This window comes from Eublepharis macularius, chromosome 14 (genome assembly GCF_028583425.1).
Source record: "Eublepharis macularius isolate TG4126 chromosome 14, MPM_Emac_v1.0, whole genome shotgun sequence".
Taxonomy (NCBI): Eukaryota; Metazoa; Chordata; class Lepidosauria; order Squamata; family Eublepharidae; genus Eublepharis; species Eublepharis macularius.
In genome coordinates, this window is record NC_072803.1 from 61,579,789 (window position 1) to 61,596,926 (window position 17,138).

The following is a 17,138-nucleotide window of genomic DNA, read 5'->3' on the forward strand; positions in this document are numbered from 1 at the left end:
AGTAGTGGGATTCGAACCAGCAGCAACCCAACCGCTTAACCACGATGCTACAGCAGCTCTTATTCAAAGCCTACGTGGGCTTACCTCTTGGTTTGAGATCATCGTCTTCTGATTCTGACTCCCCTTCGTCAGCCACTGCGATTGGAACAGCTTTCAGAGGATGAACAACTGGAGGAGAACCCTGAACATGCCGATTGGGGAGAAGGGAGCGGGGGGAATGTCAGTGGTGATAAGCCTTCTTTGCAACAAGGTAAGTTTACACACAGGAAATGCAGGCAGACAATCAGACAGACAGGAAACTGCCAATGGTTTTACAAGCATGACAGCGAATACACATACCTGGTCTATTAATTTTGACTGTGGGGTTGGAGTATGCGCTCCCAGCCGCTGGTCCAAGAACACTTCCTTTTCACACGCATAGCACCACACCCGGAACGTCGTCAAGTTCACTGTCAGATTGTGCTTTTTGGCCTAGTGAATTTTAAAAAACAAACAAAAATAAGGTGATGAAATAAGGCAGTTCATGTTTCAGATTCCTGCGCTTCAAGAACCAGGAATGTAAATATTACACATACTAGATGCAAATGATTTTGATTTAAAAAAATAAATAAAATATAATCTTTCCTAGCATAATCAAAGTAGATCCATAGATCAGTGATGTTTTTATTATTTTATTTACTTCAATTATGCCCCACTATTCTCCCCAATGGGGATCCAAAATGGCTTACAACCAGGGCTTTTTTTCAGGGGGAACGCGGGGGAACGGAGTTCCGGAACCTCTTGAAAATGGTCACATGGCTGGTGGCCCCGCCCCCTGATCTCCAGACAGAGGGGAGTTGAGATTGCCCTCGCAGAGGGCAATCTCAACTCCCCTCTGCCTGGCGATCAGGGGGCGGGGCCACCAGCCATGTGACCATTTTCTCCAAGGGCAACCCACTGAGTTCCACCACCTCTTTCCCCAGAAAAAAAAGCCCTGCTTACAACAATCTCTCCTTTCAGTTTTACCCTCACAACAACACCATGAGATAAATTTCGCTTGAGCGTATGTCACTGGCCCAAGGTCACCTAGCAAACTTCCACAGCAGACGGGGGATTCAAACCTGGGTGTCTCCCAGATCCGTGTCAGACACTTTAACCACTACATCATACTGGCTCGCACATGCTTTATATGCAGAAGGCCCCTGCTTCAGCATGTAAAGGATCTCTGGATACAGACTTCGGGAATGAGCCTGTGCCTGAGGACTTGTAGGGCCACTGCCAGCCGGAGAAGGAAGGTCCAGGCTACGTGGGTAGTTTAAAGCAGCTGTATGTACAGATGATGGGAGTGCCTGTAGCACAGTGGAAAAGCACACGCTTTGCAGGCAGACGGCCCAAAGAGAGAAGGTCTCAGGAAGCAGAGCTGCAAGAGACTTCCTTGGCCTGAGACCGTAGAGACTGGCTGACCTCAGAGACTAGCCTGTGACAGACAAGCCACAATGATGGGACTGGGTAAAAGGCAGCTTCATCTGGGGAAGCTTTTAGTCTAGGTTAGGGGATAAGTAGTAGGTTTGTCCACCCAGGTTTTTCCGAGAAATTAAATAAAGTTTTTAAAATGATCAAGCTCTGCCTGTGGAACATGTACAGGGAATTCAAAGTTCCAATTAAGTTTGTTTTTGTTTGCAGACTTTGTTGTCTTATATAATTTGGAGTTCTATTTTTCCTTTGCAATGATGGGTATCTTAAGCCCAACTTTTCTGCTCTAGAAATCTGGAATTTGTGGGGAAACCAGCCACGGGATCAGAATTAAATTAAGCAATCGTGAAAAAAGCAGCCCTCACCAGAGTCCCAACAAACGAAATATTTTTCCAGACATTCTATAACATTAAAGAACAGATACCTTTTTCTACTTTGTCTCCCTAGTCACGAGGCCTAAAAGAACTAGCTAAAAATAAATAGATAAAATGTAGCCATGCAACATCCTTTTGATTCTCCTAAAGATAGTACAATCCATCTTAGAAACCATATCATGTACCCTGTAACACAAGAGAGCCAGCAAAGTGCCAGACCTAGGTTCAAATGTGGGAAGCCTCATCTTGGAAGCTATCTGGTTCGCACAGGGCAAATTGGCTTAACTGACTTCACGTGGTTTGTGGTTAAGCTAAAGTGCTGCTTTGAGCTCCTTAGAGGAGCAAGGAACAGGAAATAACTGCAAGCCTTTGGCAGGGCTCGTCGGTTTTCAAGGAATCCTGGATAGGAGAGAAGAGTGTTCAGTGAAGTTTAGTTACTGGGGAATCATATAAATATATGAAGTTGCCTTCACTGAGTCAAACCATCAATTCATCAAGCTCAGTACTATCTACTCTGACTTGTAGAAGCTCTTGAAGGCTGCAGTCAGAGAAAGGTTTTTCCTCAACACTTGTCTCATAAGATTCTTTAATGACAGATGCCAGGCAGGGAGCACCTGGGACCTTCTGCATGCAAGCAAATGCTTGACCAGTGAGTTGCATTCTACCCCTTAACCAGGGCTTTTTTTCCAGCAGGAATGCGGTGGAACGGAGTTCCGGCACCTCTTAAAGATGGTCACATGGCCGGTGGCCCTGCCCCCTGATCTCCAGACAGAGAGGAGTTTAGATTGCCCTCTGCACCATGTGGCGTGGAGGGCAATCTAAACTCCCCTCTGTCTGGAGATCAGGGGGCGGGGCCACCGGCCATGTGACCATTTTCGCCAAGGGCAATTTAAACTTTAAAAAACTCCCCTTGTTCCAGCTGACCCAAAGTGACGTCATTGTGCGGTCTTGAGTTCCACCATGGAGTTCCACCACCTCTTTTCCCAGAAAAAAAGCCCTGCCCTTAACACACACCTACAAAAAAAACTCTCACCTGTGCATGAAGGGTGCTGTGATCAGAAAAGGATTCCCCACAACCGACGTAAGGGCAATCAACCTAGAGGGAGACAGAGCAGACACATTGTACAGCAGGAGCAAAAGGAACAACGACGGGCAAAGAGAATCTATATGTGACAGGCATACCTACAGTGTTGTGTTCTCATGCTCGAGTGGAAGAAAGTTTGCCCAGTGCAGTTCTGCACTTCACCACAGACTTTACTTAAAAATAAGAACTTAACTTTTGCAGGCAGAAATGCAACCTTTAAAGCGAAGGTTTTTTTACCTGAAGGCACGCCCACAAGTTTGGTCCCCCAGCTCCGCAAGACTGGCACGTCCCCTGTGTTTGCAAGGAAAGAAATGAACAAATATCAGTGACTTCAATCATTAGAAAATATAATAAAAATTCACTCTACTTTTCCTCTTAGGAATAACAATCAAGAGGTTTAGGATATATATATAGCTGCTTGCAGTGTATGTCAGAAAAGCAGTATATAAATATTTTCAATAAATAAATGTGTCACCACCAAGTTATGTAGGCTTAACTATCCTTTCCTCTTCCTATGCACAGCTGAGATCTGTAGCCCTGCAAAGGTGAAACTAGGGATCTACAGCAAAAAATCCTCAGCATTATCTCCAAATTAAAGTTCCCAGCATTCTTTGAAAGGAAGCCTTAACAATAAAACTATAATGATAATAATAATAATAGGCATTTCTATAGTGCTTTCAGTGATTCATGTTATCCTAGAAATCTACATAATAGCCCTATAAGATAAGCCAGTAGTAGTCGTTTCACCATATTGTAAATGGGATGTGAGGGCGATCTGGCTGCGACATCTGTCACCCCATTGACCGCCAGGGTTGATTCGGCTGATCTGGCTGGCTAGGCAGGTGTCCCCTTCCTCCCTCACCGCTCCATGTGCGTCCCCCCCGAAGCTGCGTGCTCAGTGGAAGAGGACGACCATCCCAGATAGAAGGACGGTACCGTTCTTCGGTCAAGGGTGTACGATAGCTGCGCTCCCGTGCTAGAACCTCCATATTGTAAATGGAGAGCTGGAGCTAGAAGAAAGGGGCTTCTTAAAGACACCTAGTGAATTCACAGCACAGGCAAGATTTGGCAACCTCCACAGCCACAGCCACAACAATGCTATGCCAACTCGAGAGCCCCCATTTCTTAACAGGCAACCCTCAAGCCACGCTGTTCCCACCAAGCTCTTCTCTGAACCCCTTCCTCTTTCTCACCCATTATCATCCTTTCCCTTTCTCCTGTTCCCAGGGGGAAAACCACCTCCTCGCTTCTCACTCTGGCTGCTGGCATACCAGTGAAGCAGAGGCCAGAGTACAGCTGGCCCCGTGAAGAGTGTGTAAGACATGCTAAAACAGAGAGGAGGTGGGCTGCAGTGTTTCTCAGTTCAGTTAAGTATTATAACAGCGCAATGGGGCTGTCTCACTGCCAGTTTCCATTTACCTTTGACTTGAGAAGCAGGTCTTCCTTGGTGACTTCACCTATGGAATCCAGGTGAGGACAAATATCTCTTGGGTCAACCATTTTGCACCTGGGCTCACCAATGTGGAGAGAAAAATGGCAGAAGAAATGTTTAGTTCAAGCATGGTTTGGTCAGAGTATTTCAAAAATAAGAGAGGGCAAAACAAGCTAGGTTTGCTGTTTATGGACAGGCTGTGCTGACTTGGAGAGTCTATTAAAGGAGAGTTTTATATTTTAAACTCCTTTTTTGTGTGTTCACGTGTATGCCTTTTTAAAAGGGAAAGCAGCCCCTAAATGATCAATGATCTTTGCACAGAATTGGAAACAGAACACACTTCCAAAAACAGAAACGTGGGCAAGTAAATTGTGACCTATTATGTTAATGACCAAGATTTCTGTAATGGAACAAGACTTTCTGAAGACGATTCAAGCACATAATCTGTTTATTCAGCATGGGACTTCTTCTGTCGAATACTGGAATCAAAACTTTCAATTTGAGGCTGCTAAGAAGTGTTAAATTGGATATAAGTTGAAGAGGGTTTTCTTCTTTTCCCCCCTCTTTCTTAGACTGTCACTTGGATGTTCTAATTCTTTCTGTATGCCTTTTTAAAAGGGAAAGCAGCCCCTAAAAATGATCAATTATTTTATACTTGTATTGTATGGCCATATTGTTGTATTTCTCAATGTCTGAACTACAAAAGAGAAGCTAAGGTGATGTATTGTCGAAGGCTTTCACGGCCGGAGAACGATGGTTGTTGGGGGTTTTCCGGGCTGTATTGCCGTGGTCTTGGCATTGTAGTTCCTGACGTTTCGCCAGCAGCTGTGGCTGGCATCTTCAGAGGTGTAGCACCAAAAGACAGAGATCTCTCAGTGTCACTACACCTCTGAAGATGCCAGCCACAGCTGCTGGCGAAACGTCAGGAACTACAATGCCAAGACCACGGCAATACAGCCCGGAAAACCCACAACAACCATAGAAGCTAAGGCCTCTAAAAACTGCACCAAAGGAGACGTGCTTTCATCCTCCTGCAAAACAACTGAGACTCCAAATGTCCCAGGAGGAGAGGATTCTGTCGTTCTGGAGCTACCCTTCTACAGTGTTATGATGTTGGGCCATTCAGATTTGGGGAGTGTACTATCTCTACACAGCTTTCTAATGTCTTATCGTATCCCCTCACCCCACACCCAAATCAGTCTGGATTTAATAGGTGTCGCAGGGATCCTACCGTAAAGGAAAGTGGAAGCTGTTCTTTCAAAGAGGCTCAGAATCCAGGCTCCTGCAGCTCAGTCTGCATTACTGCATGGCCAGGAAGAACCTACCAAAAGCAATGGATTCGTTTTCATTTACAGAGCAAGAACTCTACGGAGTTCCCGTAGTTTGGCTATAAGCAGTCTGTGAAGGTATGAAGTAACAAATCAACGAGTATCAGCCACGGTGAGGGTTCCTGATGATGTGGGAACTCAGCTTGGGAGACTCCGTGGGGGATTACCTTCTCTAGTGAGGCACATCTCAGAAAAATCAAAAAGAGTCCAGTAGCACCTTTAAGACTAACCAATTTTATTGTAGCATAAGCTTTCGAGAATCACAGTTCTCTTCATCAGTTCGGATCATGCATCTGACAAAGAGAACTGTGATTCTCGAAGGCTTATGCTACAATAAAGTTGGTTAGTCTTAAAGGTGCTACTGGACTCTTTTTGATTTTGCTACTACAGACTAACATGGCTAACTCCTCTGCATCTACATCTCAGAAAGTTACCCAGAGTAAGTTGGCCTGGATTCCCAATTGCTTAGGGGAGGCTGGGACGAGAATTATTAAAGTATTTTAATGTATTGGCAACGCTTAGTAACGACTTCCATTTAAGCCCTTTTGCCCAAGCAAATCTATGTCAGTATACTAAGGCATAACAATAACTTCAGGGAAGGGGGAAAGAAGAACCCATTCTTATTAAAAAAAAACACACACACACAAAACATTTCACTATCTGCTCATCTGGGGGTGATTCTTACTCAAAGGTGAGTAGGCCTTAGATATGTGCTAAAATTTTGAAATCAAAAAGAGTCCAGTAGCACCTTTAAGACTGACCAACTTTATTGTAGCATAAGCTTTCGAGAATCACAGTTCTTTTCGTCAGATGCATCTGACGAAGAGAGCTGTGATTCTCGAAAGCTTATGCTGCAATAAAGTTGGTTAGTCTTAAAGGTGCCACTGGACTCTTTTTGATTTTGCTACTACAGACTAACACGGCTAACTCCTCTGCATCTAAAATTTTGAGGCTCAAAATAACTTGCTACACTAGGCAATTAATGCAAAACGGCCAGAGCGGTTAGATTTTTGCAGCCCTTTGCTTGAAGAACTTGATGCAGAATCTGCAGAGACTGCACTGGCAGTCCGAGTTATTCCCAGCACAGAGTTAGGATTTCCTTGGTATGAATCTTTAAGTCTTCAGTGTGCAGTGGAAACAGATACAAGCCCAATATGCACACGTGCACATGTGCACCATTTTAGGCTTCCCTATTTCACTCAGAGCTGGGTCTTACGTTGGACTAAGTTAACCGACTCACAGTGAAATCCTAAGCAGAGTTATTCCAGTCTGCTTAGGATTTCACTGTCAAAGAGTAGTTAGCATGTTTTGAGTGTGCCCTGCTACAAGTCAGGCCTTACATATTCAATGCAAGAGAAAGAGAAAGACTGACGCAACATCTAACTTTTATCAAAGATAAAATAGATTTGCAGAGGGAAGGGGGGAACCCACAAGGCTTTCAAAATGTGCAGTTCTGCGTGCTAACAAACTGGTACAAATCCAGCTTTACAGAAGAAAAAAACCCTGTGGTCCTATATTAGGCCTCAAAATAGCTTTTGTGGACAGGCAGGCAGGCAGGCAGAAATTTCCATGGGCTACTAACTTCTTTGTAGGCACAATTATGTTTGGGTTTTTTTAAAACCACATTTTGTGCACCCATCAGTATCTTCTTGCAGCACTGAGAATGTTAACAGTTTAACTAAGCAAGAGACAACTGGTTTTGGCTATATGGGAAGCCTGGTAGAGAGACCTGGGTCCAAATCCTGTTCAATTTCTGCCTCTCAATGTCAAGTTACGCAACAGCCAGCTTATACTACTGTTTCCAATCAGGATGGGCAGACACATACCCGGAACAAAAGGTGATAGTGGAAAAGGAAGGGGAACCAAACCCCTTTAAAAGAGGAATGATACTTCCCCAGTATGACTGCAAATGTTACAGGAGTAAGGCTTCTCACTTGAAGTACAAAAAGCAGAGCCAAGAAAGATTCTGACATATCCCCATAGGACTCTGGTGAACTGGAACGGGGGGGGGGGGGGGAGTGAACAACAGCATTATGTGAGCTGTAACTTAGTAGCAGAGGTCACACTCTGCACTGCAAAGTAGGAGGAAGAACCTAGTCATATTTTTAAAGTGCTATCCCTAATAACCCAAAAATTACCTTCCAACAGTAACTGCATAAAAACCAAACAAATAAGCCAATACAAACTAAAATGCTTTACAAATTGATCCAAACACTGTGACTAACTGCCTATAGCTTTCCATATTTATTTCAACAGGCTTAAGAACACAAGAAGCAGACAAAATTGACTCAATGGACCAGTAACTTGACTCAGTATTTATATTCTAAGACAGTGGTCGCCAACCCCCGGGCTGCAGACCGGTACTGGTCCGTGGCTTGTTAGCAACCGGGCCGCGCACTAGCGCCGGCGAAGGGGCAGGAAGGCGAGCGGTGAGGCTGCCCACTTCCCTGCCTTCCACGAGCCCGGCAGTGCCGGCGATGGGGCGGGAAGGGGCACAATTGTATCATCTCCAAACCATCCCCCCGGTCCGTGGAAAAACTGTCTTCCACAAAACTAGTCCCTGGTGCCAAAAAGGCTGGAGTCCACTGTTCTAAAATAATCAAGACCTGATTCTCGTTGAAGCAACGAACCTGCGTCTGTGTCGCACTGTTTGGGATCAAGTGATTGAACATAAAAAGTTCCCTCACACTGAAAACTGTATGTTCAGGAGGATTATTAACCAAGATTCCTCCAGAGTTCTCCAGTTTTGTAAGTGAGCAGAATTTCTTCTGTCAGGAGGAGTTCAGTCAGCACCTGCCCTTGATGGGGTGCAGGCCAGACACAGGCTTCAGTGAGAACCAGGCCTTAGAATTTCCCTCCTGTGTAAGCTGCCAACATGGTAACATTTAATATTTGGGGGGCTTAGGGTCTTCAGGTAAAACACAATCTCTTCTAGAAACAGAAAGACCTGCCACCGCAGCTCAATTCCCAACATGCAGAAAAGCATACCCCTGAACCTGCTGCCACCTGTTGCATGAATAAGCAAGGGGAGACGCCCAGCTCAGGTTATGGGGGAGAGATGTGCTATGAATACACACCTACCCCACTTCTGAACTGCTGTCTGGACGCAGTCTCACAAAAACTTCTTAATTCATCTCTTTAAGATTTGTATCCCTCACATGATGGTTGTTGTGGGTTTTCCGGGCTGTATTGCTGTGGTCTTGGCATTGTAGTTCCTGACGTTTCGCCAGCAGCTGTGGCTGGCATCTTCAGAGGTGTAGCACCAAAAGACAGAGATCTCTCAGTGTCGGCTACACCTCTGAAGATGCCAGCCACAGCTGCTGGCGAAACGTCAGGAACTACAATGCCAAGACCACGGCAATACAGCCCGGAAAACCCACAACAACCATCGTTCTCCGGCCGTGAAAGCCTTCGACAATGTATCCCTCACAGTTCCAGGATATTCATATAAGCCAGGAGACAGGAGCCTTCAGGTCCTCCAACAGAAAGCAAAATGCTTCTCTGGCAATCTTTCCCAGCTAGTCTGAAAAGGACCAGAGAGATATCCTGGCAAAACAATTCGAGGCCAAGTAGCAGATTGTCCTTTCCAGCAGAGGAACAAGACATTACTCATCATTTTCCCTAACAGCTGGTGCTGCTGCATCATCCTCACCTTCCTTTCTGCCCACATCCTCTGATGGAGAGCCAGGGAGGTGTAGTGATCAGCGTGTCCAACTACAATCTGGGAGCCCCAAGTCTGACTCTCTGATCTGCCATGGAAGCTCATCTAACCTACCTCACAGAGTTGTGAGAATAAAATGGGGGACAGGAGAAGAACATAAGTGTCTTTAGTTTCATATTAGGAAGAAAGGCAGGTATAAATGAAGTAAATAAAATAAACATTTAATCTTCCCAGATCTTCCAGATGCCTGCACCACAACCATGAACAAATGGTAATTCTAATTCCATTCCACTAAAAGATTCTGTTTGAGTCAAAGGCCTCCCTCTGACAAGACCATCACACTGTTAATCTCTAGGGATGTAAAGCATCCTGGAAATCCCTGCAAGGGGAGGAGGGGAAACAGAAGGTGAACCTCCAAAACTTTGCAGGTGGTTACAGGCCTATTTGCATTGCTAATCTTTCATACTATATCTGAAGTGGTACATAAAGTTCCCACTCTGCTATGAAGCTTACTAGGTGATGGCCAGCTACTCTTTCATTCTAACCTATCTCACAGGAGATAGATCAAGATGGGTAGTCTAGTAGCACCTATAAGAGTGGGACTCTTGCTCTTTTCTACTATCTCATAGGGTTGTTTTGAGCATAAAATGAGGTCGAAAGAATCCTGCATGTCACCCCAAACATCCTGAAGAAAGAGCAGGATTAAAAAATATATACTAGATAGAATCTTGCTATTGAGGTACTCAATCCTGCTACTGTATAATTTTGTGAAAACTGCCTTAGACAATGGGAAGGATAGCAAAGAACCACCTTTCCGTCTTTTGATGGGTTTTGTTTGCCGGTCGGCTGCTCATGCAAGAGGACATGGGCACCTTATAGCTTCCATGTGGCTTCCCCTGCTTATCCAAGACACACCTGCACCAAAATCCAACATCAAAAATTCAACCTACTAGCATAACCGGAAAGCCATGTTTTACATCCTATTCTGGCATTATTCCAAAATCAACTCTACCACCACAGAATCCAGTTCCCAATTCTCTTGGGCATTTTCCAAATCTAAGACCACCGTGTGACACTAATATATGGGTGTGTTCCTCCATTCTTCCTTGTACATACTCCTTGGGGAACATGTTTAAAATCCAGTTACTGCTCCCACTCCTGGTCCCACACCATCACTCTCAAATTACTACAAGGCTTGCAATTTAAAAATTTTTAAAAGTTAAACTTTATTTCTGACTACTCTGTACAAAAGGGGATGCAGAAGTATTAGGCAAGAACTAATCTATATGAAGCAACCAAGATTGTGAATGAGATTCTGCCTGATAGGGTTTATTAAATGACAGAGCACCCTCAAATCTACCCGAAGCCACTACCCCCCCGTACTCCCCAGAGGACATAAATATCCAAGGGGAAAAAAAACCCGAACATATCCCAATTGAAAAGCCAACGCAAAATTCATTTTTCAAAAATGATGACATATGAGGATGGGGAGCAATGAGTTTAAGAATGCCCCTCAAGTTAAATCTCCCACAGTGTAACAATCATAACTAACTCGAGGGACGGAGGCACATTGTATAGACAACCAACACCATTCAAGCTAATGAAAGGGAGCTCTGGGCTTCTCCACCAGCACCCCAAATGTGCCTCATATAACAGCAATCACTACATAAATCGAAGGAGAGAATAGCAAAGAACCACCCTCCAAAATACTTGTCCATGTTAACCATGGGGGAGGAGGAGAAGGGGGGGAAATCAACTGCCTTGAGTGCATTTTGGGGAGCAGTGAAAACAAGCAAAATATGATTTTATTTATTTATAAAGAGCATAATTAAGTCCTCCCTCCCAATTAATGACAAGCCGTGCAAAGACACACACACACCCCTCCATCCTGCTCCAAAGTAAAGGTCTGTTGCCAAAACACCTTCTACTATCCTGCCCTCCCCATTAACGACGAATATTGCCCTGAACCCTCCGCTACTCCAACCCATCCCCATGTGCCCAAATAACCATGAGAAGTACCATAAAAGCCTTTCTCTTTCAAACCTCTTCCCCGTGTTAATAATGAAGATGCCACGTTCACCTGTCCCTGCTCCTTCACCTCCCCTACCCCATGTTAATGATGACCAGCCCCAATACCCTCCTTTCCTATTCCCACGCCATCAACGACAGGGAGCCTCCCTCCCTTACCTATCTGAGCTCCAACTGACACCTGCGCAATGTGGGAGGCCCCTTCCCCCGGGAAAGCTCCTCTCCCGGGGCGAGCGCTTAGGCAAGAGCGGTGCTTTGGGGCCCCCACTAGGCCTCGCAGCTCCTCGCTCCGTTTTGGAGCGGACGAGTCCAGAGACGCAAGCCGGGCAGCGGGGGTTAGCGGCCGGGGGAGACGTTTTTACCTGCTGGCGCCGCCTCAGGAGGAGAGGCTGCTGCTGGACAGCGACTGGGTGGGAAGGAGGGAGGGGAGGAAGGAAGGGGCAGCTCTGGCGGGAGGCGTCGGCAGCCGGGCGGGGAGGGGACGGAGGCGGGCCCGGGGCTGGGCCACCGAGGCTGGGAGGGGAGAGGCGGGAGAGGAGCCATTAGGGCGGGGAGAGGCATTGAAGGCCGGCTGGAAGAGACTTCAGAGAGCTGCACGACGCAGGAGCAAAAAGACACACACAAACACACAAACAGCCCTCATGTTTCCACAAGAGAATGTGTGTGTGTGTGTTACGTGCCCTCAAGTCGCCTCAGACCTATGGCGACCCTATGAATGAAAGCCCTCCAAAATGCCCCATCGCTAACAGACTTGCTCAGATCCTGCAAACTGGAGGCCACACGGCTTCTTTGGTTGAGTCCCGCCATCTTCCTGTTTTCCCGCTGCCTTCCACTCTTCCTAGCATCATTGACTTTCCCAGAGAATCTTGTTCTTTAATGAGAGAATAATGAGGATTTAAGCATAATTTTTTTCTCTGTGAAATGATGTGGGATATGAGTTTCCAGTTTTGATGCAAACCCCTCCCCGCAAGCCGACTCCGGTCTATGGTGATCCTATGAATAAAAGACCTCCGAAATGTCCTATCGTTAACAGACTTGCTCCGATCCTGCAAACAGGAGGTTGTGGCTTCCTTTATTGAGTCAAGCATCTCATTTCGGGTCTTCCTCTTTTCGTACTACCTTCCACTTTTCCTAGCGTTATTGACTTCCAGAGAAACTTGTTTTCTCATGATGTGACCAAAGTTGCATCATCTTAGCTTCTAGGGAGAATTCGGGCTTGATTTGATCTAGAACCCACTTATTTGTCTTTTTGGCTGCACATGGTAACCACAAAACTCTTCTCCAGCACCACATTTCAAATGAAACAATTTTCTTCCGGTCAGTTTTCTTCACCATCCAACTTTCACATCCACACATAGTAATGGGGACTACCATAGTTTACCGCAAGAGAATAGAATACCATACAATACCAAAGAGAATAAAAAACCATATTGTGCCCTGCACCTACCCATTTATGCTTCACGTTGGAAGGATTCAAGGAGCCCCGCTCCTGCCCCTCACAAATGGAGGCCCCCCCCCCCAAAAAAGAAAAAGGGATGTGCCCCCACAAAAATGTATGGGGTTAAATTGAAAGAGGCTCCTGTCCCAATGTGCCCTGAATTATTATTCAGGAGAACAGATTCACCTCAACCTGCCAACAGAGAAAAAGGAACCCCACATCATCTTGCTTGTCTGGTTCATACTGAACTTCAATTCCTTTTTTCCTCTGTCCAGAAAAAAAGACCCACCTTTCCCCCTCAAGGGAAAACGGAACTTCACAGGAAAACAAGCTTCCTGTTCCCACAGGAGTAAACGGGATCCCCCTGGCAGAGTAATGGACAATATAAGAGAATTAATAAGCTCAAAAATCATTCTCTGAGCTAAGAGTGAATAGGTAGTGGCTTTTGGACCTTTGGAAAATGTAGTCAACTCCTTGGGTACTTCTAGGTTGTTTGTCACTGTAATCCCCTTGTTTATTTACTTTCAAAAGGTAAAGGTAGTCCCCTGTGCAAGCACCAAGTCATTACTGGCTCATGGGGGACGTCGCATCACGACGTTTTCTTGGCAGACTTTTTATGGGATGGTTTGCCATTGCCTTCCCTGGTCATCTACACTTTACCCCCAGGAACCTGGGTACTCATTTTACCAACCTTGGAAGGATGGAAGGCTGAGTCATCCTTGAGCCGGCTACCTGAACCTGGCTTCCGCCAGGATCGAACTCAGGTCATGAGCAGAGCTTGGGCTGCAGTACTGCAGCTTACCACTCTGCGCCACGGGGTTCTCTTTTATATTCCACTTTTCTCCTCAATGGGGATCCAAGGTGGCATATATCATTCCCCTTTCCTCCATTTTATACTCATAAAAATCCTGTGAGGTAGGTGAAACTGAGAGCTTGTAACTGGCCTATGCTTACTCGGTGAGCTCCCAGGGCAGAGTGGGACTTTCAAATCAGATCTCCCAGATCCTAGTCTGTACACCACACCTTGCTGACTAGCTGCTGGCTCGTTTGGCATTCCCTTTTGCTGCCTCAGATCTTCACTAGAAAGAAAAAAAATCTCTTCTTCCTTAAACCCTTCTCAGATTCTGTCTCAGACTTCGGGGACAAAAATAAGCATTCACTCAAATGCATCCAGCAGTGAGTTAAATTGTCAGAATTACAGAGGTTATCTGAGGATCTATTTGGAAATACTTACAGGCTTAGCAATGAAGACTCTTGCGGCACCCAAAATATGAATGATCCAATTGGAGCAGAGGTTTTTATAAGCCAGGACCTACTTTTCTAGCTTCCAAAAGCCTCTGTCATAATCAGTTTGTTAAATCATTTAAGTGCCTCCAGATTCTCTGTTATTTTGCTGGCAACTGACATGACTCGGCTCCCCTTCTGGAATCTGACTTGACAAGCATAGGATTTATAATTTTAGTGCAATAGCTCTGTTGTGGTGCAATCCACAGAGTTATACCCTTCTAATCCCATTATCTTCAAGCCCATTATTTTCAATGGGCTTAGAAGGGTGTAACTTTGCTTAGGATCACACGATCAGTCTGTTGCAGCAAAATGACACGAGTCTTGGGCAGGACTTTTTTTCAGATGGAACACAGTGGAACGGAGTTCCGGAACCTCTTGAAAATGGTCACATGACTGGTGGCCCCGCCCCCTGATCTCCAGACAGAGGGGAGCTCAGATTACCCTCTGCGCCACATGGCACGGAGGGCAATCTAAACTCCCCTCTGTCTGGAGATCAGGGGGCGGGGCCACCAGTCATGTGACCGTTTTCTCCGAGGGCAACCCACTGAGTTCCACCACCTCTTTTCCCAGAAAAAAAGCCCTGGTCTTGGGGAACCTTAAACACTAGCAAGTTTATATTCAAGCAGAAGCTTTCGTAGATTGGAGCCTCCTTTGCCAAATGCATGTTTGTTTGTTTATTTATTTATAATTTTATTAAACTTCTGCCCTCCTTGAAAGCAGGCTCAGGGCAGATCACATCATTTAAAAATAGGCTTGCTATTCCCCCGCCAGGGGCGGGAGGTCCCCTGCTCCCCCCTCCCCCCTTACCTGGCCAGTGGAGGACACGCCCCCCCTGGCGGCATGGGCACACCCCTGGGCAGTGCAGCACGCTGCCACCGCAACACACTCCTGCGCCCCGCAACAGGCCTGTTTCAGACCAAATCGGGCTTACGGTGGGGCGATTCAGCCCTTTAGGGAGCACACTTGCACTACTGGGCCATCCTTTGACCTGCGTGATGACATCATTTCCTGAGCGTGACAGAGAACTCTGAAGCTGGCACAGGGTAAGTGCCAGCATCCCAGTTTCCTGCCAGGGGACTTAAGGGACCTGGTAACCCTGTTTAAAAACAAGAAACATAACTTCACAACATCCATACAAATTTCATTAAAACACATTATAATTCATGCTCAATTTATGACAGTAATAAAAACGTTTCTAATATGGCAGCAGTCACTATTTGGCTATATTCACCAACAACAGTAAAAACAGGGTGGTAGGGAGGTCCGATGGGGGAATTGTTAAGCAGATATATATGTAAGGTTATGTAGAAAAACTTTTTTAAGAAGCAGGATCACAGAATGCAGAAAGGACAAGGTGAGATGTGGTGTGGAAGGTGCCATAAGTTGCAATGTTGTATGGAGACCTGTCATGGGGTTTTCAAGGCAAGAAAGGTACAGAGGTGGTTTGCCATTGCCTGCATCTGTGAAGCAACCTGGGATTCTCTCATCCAAGTACTAATCAAGGCTGACCCTGTTTAGCTTCTGAGAGCCAAGCTACAAGTGAGGAATGACACTTGCCTGGCAAGTGAACAAACTCACGTGTATTCCTCACGTGTATTTTGTGAACAGAAGCTGTTCACAAAAGTAGTAATTGGTGACTATGCAATTTTCCTACTTTTGCCAAACTAATTAACCTAAAGACTAATTAAGTCTTTGTTAAGTCCTCAGAGATGGTATTAACCAAATTTCTTGAAGAATTTTAATCCGACAGTTTCTTTCTACAGTCTCATTTTGAAGTTCAGTTGCTGGAGAATGGCAGCTTTTCAGATCAGTGACAGGGTGCCCTGGAAGACAGAAATATTCATCTGCTAGATTTGTGATACTGTTGAATTCTCTCTATCCTACTTTCAAATTCCAGGTGCTGAGAAGTCCAGGGGCTACCCTGGGCCTAGAGAAGGGTGGTCTGTTCCTTTTAACAGAGGCTCAATATTTCTTCAACTCTATGGGAATTTCTCTGGTTTTAAATCATTGCAAATTTGCAGTTCTATATCTTTACTGAAATGCCTGTGAAATGACTGTACTGAATCACACTCTGTAATCTGCCTTGAATCTCAGAAAGGTGGACTATAAATAACCTAAATAAACAAATGTGTGGAAATAGGCAGTGGAAGCTTTGCATAGACGTAGAATAACATCACCTGGTAAACAACAGCCCACTAAGCCTCTATTAAAGGGGGAGGCCACATTTCTCCAGGCTTGTTAGCAATCCTAAGCAATAGGCTTTATTTCTAAGGATGCAACCTTAAGAATATTTATTAAGAAGTCCTATTGAATTCAATAAAATCTGTCTAGAGAAGGCACTCCAGATTTGAGCTGCAATTTTGCAAAACAGATAAACAGATAAAATTGAAAGCATTGAACATCTGATTATAGAGTGTCGTCCAATATTTAATGAACTGAGAGCCAGCTTCATCATCCATCTACTTAAAAATACGGAACTACCTAATATGAAAGGGCAGATCACAAGGTTCTTATGGGATACAAATGATTCCGTTACTCTTTCTGTGGCCAAAGATATAGGGGCAATAATGAAACACCAGAGAAATGACATTAAGTAAGATTCTTCCCATTTTAATTTCGGCTTAAGGCAATAGCCGTACGAGCAGTGATAGATAGAATAGCATAAATAAAAGGTTAGTAAAAGGTATACTTTCCCGTTCAGGAACTAGTTACCCTTGCCTATTGATAAGAGTGACCAGTCAAGGGATAGGGGGGTAGGAGGGTGATATTGCAGGGAAGCTCCTGGCTGCAACGCTGCCCCTTGCCAAAACCACCCAAATCTTCTACCTTTTGGAAAGCCGCCCTGCAGTCCGCAGGCATTCCTCCAGGCTCGTTACTTCTCCGCCTCGCAGAGCAGAAGCCAACCTGCCCGCCCATTCTAAGGGCAAAAAGCACCCAGGCTGCGGCGTCGGCGCGCGCTCCGAACGTCATCGCTGCACGCCGGGCCCCAAACAGCCCCGAGAATGAACACAGGCGCCTCCATTCTAAGGGCGAAAAAGCACCCAGGCTGCGGCG

At 45.5% G+C, this 17,138-nt stretch overlaps 1 protein-coding gene across 5 annotated transcripts in view; it reads right to left on the bottom strand.

The window, feature by feature from the left end:
- The window catches only part of USP20 (ubiquitin specific peptidase 20), a 49,263-nt gene extending 32,142 nt beyond the window's left edge, over positions 1-17,121 (bottom strand). For 4 of the 5 annotated variants that reach the window (XM_054997332.1, XM_054997331.1, XM_054997329.1 and 1 more), the window contains exons 1-7: positions 11,722-11,815; positions 5,574-5,663; positions 4,330-4,417; positions 3,148-3,201; positions 2,860-2,922; positions 340-471; positions 85-181 (exon numbers count right to left, since the gene is read on the bottom strand). In XM_054997332.1, the coding sequence (XP_054853307.1) occupies positions 85-181; positions 340-471; positions 2,860-2,922; positions 3,148-3,201; positions 4,330-4,410 (427 nt within the window). In that variant the 5' untranslated portion in view covers positions 4,411-4,417; positions 5,574-5,663; positions 11,722-11,815. Of the gene's footprint in view, positions 1-84; positions 182-339; positions 472-2,859; positions 2,923-3,147; positions 3,202-4,329; positions 4,418-5,573; positions 5,664-11,721; positions 11,816-16,910 lie in introns of those variants that run through there. The other variant, XM_054997330.1, reaches the window with a different exon arrangement.
- Positions 17,122-17,138: the final 17 nt, after the last annotated feature.